At 43.6% G+C, this 9,970-nt stretch overlaps 1 protein-coding gene across 1 annotated transcript; it reads right to left on the bottom strand.

Annotated features, from left to right (window-relative positions):
• Window positions 1-7,030: 7,030 nt before the first annotated feature.
• On the bottom strand, window positions 7,031-7,540 carry LOC111404761. Its single transcript, XM_023033522.1, has one exon. The coding sequence runs from the start codon at window positions 7,538-7,540 to the stop codon at window positions 7,031-7,033; it is 510 nt and encodes a 169-aa protein (XP_022889290.1).
• Between the last annotated feature and the right edge of the window lie 2,430 nt (window positions 7,541-9,970).

Below are 9,970 nucleotides of genomic sequence, written 5' to 3'. Positions count from 1 at the left end.
TAATACAGTTAGCTATTCCCATCGACGCCAGACCTAGGACCCCAGGCGATGTTGTCTTAGAGTACCCTGATGAGGCTTACACCTTGAAGGAGCACCTAGCAATAGCTGCGGCTAGGGAACATGGGCTAATGCCCAAGTGTGACATTAGATGCCCAAACCCAGAGGATAGGATGGTAAGGGCCCGACAAGGGAAGTTCGTCATTTTTAGGGAGACCCTTAAAGCTGGGTTTAAGTGGCCTTTACATCCTTTTTTCACTGCATTGTTGTTCGAGCACTCTATGTGCCCCGGGCAATTAGTGCCTAACGCCTGGAGAATGGTCGTATACTTCTTCATTGCTTGTAGGTATTTAGGCATCGCCCCTTGTGTCAACCTTTGCAAGTTAGTCTTCAAGCTTAAGAAACACCCTAGGTATACCAGCTTTGGGTATCTCTCGGCCATAGGAGGGTTCAGGTCCCGAGGATGTCTAGTTCCTTGAAGGGATGGCGGGCGCATTGGTTCTATGTCATAGCTCAAGACCCTGACTTTCCTTTCTGGCCTGAGTGGGGAATCCCTGATGCCGAGAAGTTTTGTGAGGGTAAAGTGTATCCAAATGATTTGAAGCGAGATAGGAGGATGCCGTTAGAGCTGTACCCTCTGTTCTCGAGCATGAAAGAGATTGGGGAAGAGGTGATAGATTTGGCAGACGTTAGAGGCGTCGAGGGTAGGGTTTACCTCTACTATCCATGTTCTTTTGGAATAGCTCGATCTTGTGTTCGTTCTAATGTGTCGTTCTTTTCTTTCAGGAATGTCTTTTGATTCTCGAGCATTGCGTCACTTTGTAAATTCCAGGGCTGGTACCCAACCTCAGGGCCAGCCCCAGTCGAAGAAGAAAGGTAGGAAAAGGCCTCGAGGCCCCCAATCTGAGCAAACGGCAAGGGGGCCTGGTGAAACATCACGACCTCAACCAGAACCTCCAAACCCGAGGTTCTAGCAAAGCCAAAGGTCCTCAACTCCCAGGATCACTCATCGAGCCCCCTCCGAAGTTGTTGATCTTGAGGACAACACAGTTCCTATGGTGGCCTCAATTACCGAGGTGTTTGAGAGGTGCCACCTAGTCCCGAGCCTTATCACAAAATACAAAGAAGACGTTGAGCTTGCTGAGGACGTCAAAGCCCTCGAGATCCTTACCATGAAGGTTATCCTTGATACTTTTACTTTGAATTCTTTTGTTTACTGTGCTGATCATGATGCTCGAGGTTTACTGCTTTTAGACTTTGAGTGTTACTCGAGGACTCACCTAGAGAGGGCTTGGGGAGTCCAGGAGAATTGCTGAGATTACGGAGTCCTCGAGCATTAAAGACAAGAGGATTGCTGAGCTCGAGGCTGAGCACGAAGCTTGGCTGAAGGAGCGCGAGGATGCTCGTAGGGACAACAGGAAGTTGAAGGATGAGGTTAGGGAACGAGGTCGAGGTCGAGGAAGCTAAACTCGAACTAATGCAAAAGATGAAAGAGTTCGAAAACAAGATCGTGGAGGCTAAGGAGCGAGCTTGGGAAGAATTCAAGACGTCTGAGGACTGCAACAGAATCAAGGGCGAGTACGCCTCGGGCGCCTGCCTTCATGCTTTTAAGGAGGCTCGAGCTTTCCTTCGCACAAGGTTGCCCGACATTCGCCCTGAGGATCTGAAGACAGTACCCTCCATTGCTGATACTCTCGAGATGTCAGAGTCTGACGATGGAGGAGCGGATGAGGACGATGATGGCATGGAGGAAGAAGAGGCTGAGGATGCAGATGATGAGATCGATATTACGAACCTTGATCCCCCTTTGGGGCATATAGGCTAGGCATCTCCCACCTCGATCCTTTGTATCCTGATATTTCTGTTTTTACTTTTTGACAATGTAATCGAAGTATTTTTTTCGAGGATTGTGATGTTAGTAATGAACGAGCTTTTGTCCTGTTTTAAATTTTTACGATAAATGATGTGCCCGATCTCGATCACTATTCTCGAGGACCAATATACCTCGATCACTTTGTTTCAAGAAATATGATGACTATGCATATGGAAGTCCTCGGGGGGTTTTACACCTCGAGGAGTGTCAAAGTTTAATTAGCCTTGAAAATGGTCTCGAGCATTATGTTAATTTAAAATCTGCTAAACGTCGAGGAGTATTATCATCAAGGACAAATGTCTCGAGCACTAATGTTTTATGAATGTTTTTTCAAATGGATGGCCTGGGATAGGGACTTTATCATGTGGACTGGAGCCAACAATAAACATGTCTCGAGGACTTTGGCCCTCGAGGACGTGATCCCCATTTCGAGTGCAGGTTGGGTTTTGAGGTACTCGGTATACAGAGTGGTCAAGATTTTTACTTAGCATTATATTTATTTAAAAACGGCTTCGAGGTACATGCACGGAGCAGGGCCTAGAGTGCTTGCGCGGAGCAAGGCTTTGTAGTGTCTGCGGAGTAGGACTTTATGGTGCTTGCGCTGAGCAAGGTTTTGTAGTGCCTGCGCGGAGCAGGGCTTTGTATGCGTGCACGGAGCATGGCCCTATGCGAAACAGGTCTTTGTAGTGCCTGCGCGGAATAGGGCTTTGTATGCTTGCACGGAGTAAGGTTTTGTATTGCCCGTGCAGAGCGGGGCTTTGTGGACTTCACGTCTCAAGATGTAACTTTTATTGCAATATACTAAAAAAGGGTTGGTACATAGGCCTGACCACATAGAAAAACTTTTGGACTTGGCACGCAGGCAAAAAATAACTTTTGACTGACAATTGAAAATAAATCGATTGGCAACTAAAAATAAATTGACTGACAACTAAAAATAAACTGACTTGGCACGTAAGCCTGATACCATGATAAGGAAAGTTACTTGTAATATATTTTCAAGTTTTCGACGTTCCATGGCCTTGGCAGCGGTCTTCCCGATGTATCTCTTAGACTGTAAGCCCCTCCACGAATCTGTCATATGACTTCAAAAGGCCCCTCCCAGATGGGCCTAAGCTTTCCAGGTGCATGGCCAACTGCTTAAGCCCTTCTTAACACAAGGTCTCCTGCTCTAAACTTTCGGGGTCTCACCCTTCTGTTAAAGTGCTTTGCTATCTTGTCTTGGTAAGAACCTATTCTTAAGGAGGCCTATTCCCTCACTTCCTCGAGAAAGTCAAGATGCTCTGTTATGTGTTCCGAAGCCTCAAGCTTAAGCCTCCTTAGGCTAGGTATACTGCCTTCGACGAGGATCATGGTTTCGACGTCGAAGGCTAACATGAATGAAGTCTCATCGGTTGCGGTCTTGTGAGATGTTCTATAAGTCCAAAGTATCGAGGGTAGCTCATTTGACCATGTTCCTCTAGCATCACCAATCCTTGTGCAGAGGTCTTGTAGTATAATCCTATTTGTCACCTCGGCTAGACCATTGCTCTGTGGGTGCGAAACCGACGTTAGTCGATGGTCAATCCCAAGGTTTGTAGAAAAGTTCTTGAAGCGGGGATTGTCAAACTGCCAACCATTATCCGTTATGAGGACTTTTGGGATCCCGAACTGGCAAACAATATATTTCCACAAGAAGGTCCTCAACTTAGGCTCTAAAATGGTTGCTAAGGGTTCAACCTCTGCCCACTTGGTAAAGTATTCTGCTGTCACTGCTACGAACTTTAATTACCCCCTTGTGACCGGAAAGGGATCGAGGATGTCAACACCCCGTTGTTCAAACAGGGCCGGGATGCTGATATTAGTGAGATCCTCAATGGAGGAATGGATGATGTTGCCAAACCTCTGACACTTGTCACATCTCTTAACATAGTCCAGGGCATCTTTCCTCATGGTAGGCCAATAGTATCCATATCGCACAAGTTTGAAGGCAAGGGACCGAGCTCCTTGGTGGTTCCCGCACACTCCTTCATGGACTTCAACCAGGGCATGGGACGCCTTTGATGGCTTGAGGCATCTGAGGTATGAGAGTATGAAGCTTCTATGAAACAATACCCCCTAATCATGCAGTACCTTGGTGCCCAGGATCAAATACTCCTAGCTGCTCGTGGATCTTCCGGGAGGCTTCTGTTCGTTATGAAGTCTATTATTGGATCCATTCAAGATGGTTCGTGATCAATGTCTATGACATTGTTGGTTTGGCTGATATCGGGTTCTGTCAGAATCTTGATGTGTACATTCCTATACAATCCATCCACACCGATGAACACGAGCCTCGACAGTGCGTCAGCTTTGCAATTTTGTGCTCTATCAACCTTTACGACTTCACAAGTCTTAAACCGCCTCTGAAGATCATGAACATTTAGGCAATACAAGCTCATTTTCTCATCTTTCCTTTCAAATGAACCTTCGATTTGTCCAACCACGAGCTGGGAATCACTGAAGACTTTGATATGTTCGAGCTCAAGATTAAGAGCCAATTCCAGAGTGATGATGACTGCCTCATATTCCGCTTCATTGTTAGTGGCTTCAAATTTAAATCTGAAGGTGCACTGAATCTCCGTGCTCTTATCGGGGCTAATGATGATGACCCCGGCACCCGATCCCGAGGAGTTGGCTATCTCGTCCACGAAAATTTTCCAACAAGCCAAAGTGTCCCCTCCAGATCTGTCCTCTAGCCCCCGGGGCCTTGGTGTGAATTCTGCAATGAAGTCTGCTAGAGCTTGAGTCTTTATAGAAGGACGAGGTTTAAACTCAATATCAAATTCTCCTAGCTCAATATCCCATTTCAATAACATCTTGGAGACGTCGGGTTTCTGGAGTATGTGCTTGAGAGCCTGATTGGTGAGTACAACAATGGGATGTGACTGAAAATACTGTCGAAGCTTGCGAGCTATCGTTACCAAGGCAAGGGCAAGTTGCTCGGCCAACGTGTATTTGATTTCTGCGTCAAGCAATACTTTGCTCACATAATAAATTGGCTGTTGGGCCTTGTCAATCTCTTTTACCAGCACACCACTGACTGCATTCTGAGAAACGGCTAAGTATAAAAACAAGGTATCACCGGGCTCAGGTTTAGTTAGAATTGGCGGGGATGCTAATGTTTGTTTGAGCTCTTGAAAAGCTTTTTCACACTCATCATTCGAGTTGAAATTTCGATTGTCCATAAGGACCTTGAAGAAAGGAAAACACCTATTCGATGTCCGGGACATGAACCTGTTCAAGGCGACCACCCGACCTGTCAGCTTCTGAACTTCTTCCTATTCCTTGGTGATTCCATGGATGCTAAGGCATGTATCTTGTCTGGATTGGCCTCTATCCCCCTCTGAGTGATCATGAACCCCAAGAATTTTCCCGAAGCTACTCCGAATACACACTTTACTGGGTTAAGTTTCATCCTGTACTTTCGCAGGGTGCTGAAGACTTCCTCTAGATCGGATATATGCTGGCTTACTTGCTTACTTTTTACTACCATGTCATCGACATAGGCTTCATCATTTTTCCCGATTAGTTGGGCAAAGATCCTGTTGATGAGCTTTTGGTATGTTGTCCCCATGTTCTTTAAACCAAATGGCATGACCTTGTACAGTATATGGTTGAGTCTATCATGAAAGACGTCTTCTCTTGATCTTCTTCAGCCATAAGAATCTGATGGTAACCTGAGAATGTATCTAAGAAGCTATAAAATTTGTGCCCTACTGTGCCGTCCACAAGCCTGTCAATTCGAGGTAAGGGATAGCTATCCTTCGGGCAAGCCTTGTTGAGGTCTGTAAAATCAATGCAGACCTCCATTTTCCATTGGCCTTTTTCACCAAGACTACGTTGGCAAGCCATTCGGGATACTGGGCTTCCCTGATGAAACCCGCGCTGACAAGCTTATCTATTTCTTCACGAATGATCTCCCGTCTTTCTAGCTCAAACTGTCTCTTTCTTTGCTTCACAGGTTTGGCTCCTGGACTAATATTTAGCATGTGGATTGCAACACTTGAATCTATACCTGGCATGTCTTTTACTTTCCATGCAAAGACGTCAATGTTTCGAGCCAAGCAGCCAATTAGTTCCACCGCAAGACCTTCATCAAGGTCTCGACCAATGCTCACCTTTTTCCCAACCTCTAGCTTGACCTCCATTAATTTTTCCACAGGGGAGAGCCTGCCCCTGTGGTCGGGGTCGGGCTCGGCATCAGAAAGTTGCATGATGTCATTGCCTGTCCCCCGTAGGCTGGTATATAGCATTATCTGGTTGCATTCTGATCTCCATGTACCACTCCATGCCATGAACCTGTGGGAAACTTCATAACAAGGTGGAATGTGGATACGATCGCCCTGATCTTATTGAGCAATGGTCTACCTAGAATAGCGTTGTAAGCCATTGATGCATGAACCACCTGGAAAGGCGTGACTTCTGTCACTTACTTTGGATCCGTCCCTAAGGTAAGGGGTAACTCGATGACACCTTCTAAGACGATAACACCCCCACCGAATCCCCGCGGAGGAGTTTTCATAGGCTGTAACCGTTGAGCTGAAATTCTCATCTTACTGAAGGATTCGTGGGTCAAGATTTTTGCTGCACTTCCCTTGTCGATCAAGATCCTTTTTACCTCGAAGTTGGCAATAATTGCCGAAATAACTAAGGCATCATCATGAGGAAGGGACACGCCATCCATGTCTTTAGTTCCAAATGTAATGTCCTCTAGATGATCCTCGATAACTCCAGATGTCGAGGATTGCCGTCTTGCATATTGCTTTCCCCCCTTGTTTGAATCTCCTCCCGACGTAATGCCTCCAACAATGACGTTAATAGTCCCGACTGTTGGTTGGCGACTACCCCTGGTCTCCGGGGCTTTCTCCTTTTCGCGAGCATTCCTCGGGCATTTGTTACTACTAACATATGAACCGAGGAGTCCCCTTCTCACAAGTGCCTCAATCTCCCATTTCAAGGCTATGCAGTTCTCCGTGGTATGTCTATGATCTTTGTGAAAATCACAATATTGATTCCGGTCCCTGGTCTCCGGAGGTGATTTTATTTTAGGCAGCCATTGGAACTCTTTCATATCCTTTATTTCCATCAGTATGTTGGCTCTTGCAGTATTTAACTTGGTGAATGATGATGGCAGGGTTTCTAGCCTCTGCTTGTTCCGAGGGGCCTCTTGCCGTTGACTTGAGTCTGATGTCTCTTGTGCTCAATCCTTTCGTGGGTCGGGCCGACTCTCTTTGTATTCAACGTCTCCTCCATATTAATGTACTTCTCTCCTCTGGTCAAGAGCTTGGTTACTGACTTCGGAGGTGTTTTTGACAAGGACATCTTGAATGCCTCGCACCTTATAACATGAGTAAGAGTTGAGACGGCCGCGGTGATATGGAGATCGGGGATCTGCAACCTTTCTTTGTTGAACCTTGTCATGAAGTCACGGAGAGTCTCATTTTGTCCGTGGCGGAGTTGCATGAGGGAAGCCGCCGTCTTCCTGATGCGCTTGCTACTGGCAAAAAAGGCAGAGAACTTGTCGGCCAGGTCTGTGAATGAGGATATGGAGTTGGGTTCCAAGGTCGAGAACCAATCCCTGGCAGCGTTGGTCAATGTTTGAGGGAAAGCCTTACACATCACCTGGTTTGGAACGACTTGCAGATTCATGATGTCAGTATAAATGTTAAGATGGTTTATCGGATCAGTAGTCCCATCATACTCCTTGATGTGGGGATACTTGAATCTATCCGACAGGGAGAACGACAATATCTCGGGAGTCAAAGGAGTATTGGGGGTGAAGCCTGTTGTCCCCTTATCCTTTTGCTTTAGACCGACGGTTATACCCTCCTGGATGATTATAGCGAGTTAGTCGGAATCCATTGTTATTGCTCTCGAGGCCGAGCCCATGTCGGGTACACCCGAGGTTCCAGCTCCATCATAACCCGGAACTGGGTGTGGGGCTCAAGCCCGAGCATCTGCCATAAAAATCGCCTTCAGGAGTAGGCGTAGGTGTGGGGCTCGAGCCCGAGCATCCGCCATAAAACCGCCTTCAGGAGTCGGCGTATGTGTTGGGTATGAATTCCTCTGGCTTAACAACTGAGTGAGTGTAGCAACTTGTTGACGAAGCTCCTCAAAAGCCCTGACGGTAACAACGGCTTACTGGGGAGCTGGTATTTTTTATGACTCTTCGTGAGGAACAGGATGACCTTCTGGGGGTGGAGAAGGATTTGGGGTGGAAGAACTTGCTGGAGGAAGATCCGATCATGTATTTACCATGGCTTTTGGTAGCATTTCCTACAGACGGCGCCAATAATGTTACCAAAAATCGTACCTTGCGGATCCCGAGGATGATGACTGATAATGGACACAAACAAAGCCTTCCAAGTACCTGAAACAAAGGCAACGAGATGTGCGCTCGTCGCCCCTCCGATGCTTAAGTCAGAAAAGAGATTCAAAGATGAACATATGCTAAAATTTGTGTATGTAGAACGTACCTGAATAATGGACCTGGGACCTGTATTTATCGCGGTAGGTAGTGTACTCCTAGTAGGATTGAATAAGTTGGACGTTCTTATCCAATAGAGTCCCGCTCGAGAGAAGTATATTATTTGTAATATAATTGCATGACCAATGATACTATTGTTGACATAGAGTTCTTGTGGATGTAGGAATCCTGAATTGAGGTGTTTGAATCATATTAGAGTCCTTAGAAGGTAAGACTTCTTATGGGCTCGGATAAAGAGTTTGGTTGGAAGGGTAGTGCTCAATTACTTCACCCCGAGGACTTATGAATTTTGGGGAGAGAAATGGAGTCCTCGAGAAAAACATCCCGAAGACCATAAAACCCCGAGAACTAAACCTTCATAATGGAATCATAAGATTATGTAACGTCCTTGAGTGTTCTCTTGGCAATATCATGAACCAATGATTTAAAAAACAATTTTTGACAATTCAAAAAATGGATAGATGTGATGATGTCAACAAAGATTGTCATCCATAATTGTACAAATAAGAGTGTACATTTAGCATAATTGTACAAATAAGAGTGTACATATAGCATTATTAGTAAACAATTAATAAAAATATTATTACATACAATTAAAAGAAATTACAATAATACTATTTTTATATATAATTTACTTGAAATGACATATTTTATTAAGTCGATAAATATTAATATATAGAATTTCACCAGCAAGGAATTTATGTATGAGTTATCAGTCTAAAAACAGTGTAGCACTCATTAAAATTTTCAATTTTTTTACTTAAACATTGGATAAGAGAAAAAATCATCAAAATCTAAAATTAGATTCTCCTAAATTTCAAGTGATCATATTTTCAAAATTTTTAACCCTTACAAATTTGATTAAATATAGATTCCCACAAAATATTAATAATTTTTGAGATATTAATTTTATTGATTCTAGCCATTTCTATAATCTACATTCACTTAGTATTGTTACCTTTAATAGGGAGGAAAGACATTTTTTATTTTTTAATTAATTATGACTTTTAATCATTATAAGAAACCTCTTGAATGCATAGCCTCCGAATTTTTATTTTATTTTGAATATTGGTTTTAACGCAAAAATTATAGTTAAAAATTAATTATGTAAATAATTTAATTGCACAATCAAAAAGTTTAAGGTTTAGGTCACAACCCACAACTTTTTGTCCAAGTGTTTTGATATTTTAAAATTTCGTAGGATTTTTTTTTTTTTTGGGTCAATTACACATGGAAATTGAGTGCACCTCCAAACACGTTCGGGTATGCATAACAAATCAATTACTATTCCTTTATAAAGCAAAAAGATTTAAATTTTCATTCAATTCCATTACTTATTATAAATTATTACATTACTTATGATAAATTATTACAAAATAACTACATAACCCAACTAAGTACATGAGGGGTTAAGGAAATGAAGAGATAAACGACTAAATGCATGTAAATGACTTAATGAATTAATATGCATGTAAATGGCTTAATTAAATATGTTTAAAAAAAATTGGCCAAATAAGAATTTAATATGAAAGTAATTATGACTTTTATAACTAACAAAACCAATCAACCTTTCTCATTCTACCCCCATGCCA

The sequence above is a fragment of the Olea europaea genome, chromosome 11 (assembly GCF_002742605.1).
Source record: "Olea europaea var. sylvestris chromosome 11, O_europaea_v1, whole genome shotgun sequence".
NCBI lineage: Eukaryota > Viridiplantae > Streptophyta > Magnoliopsida > Lamiales > Oleaceae > Olea > Olea europaea.
This window is presented reverse-complemented; position numbering and strand designations above follow the sequence as displayed.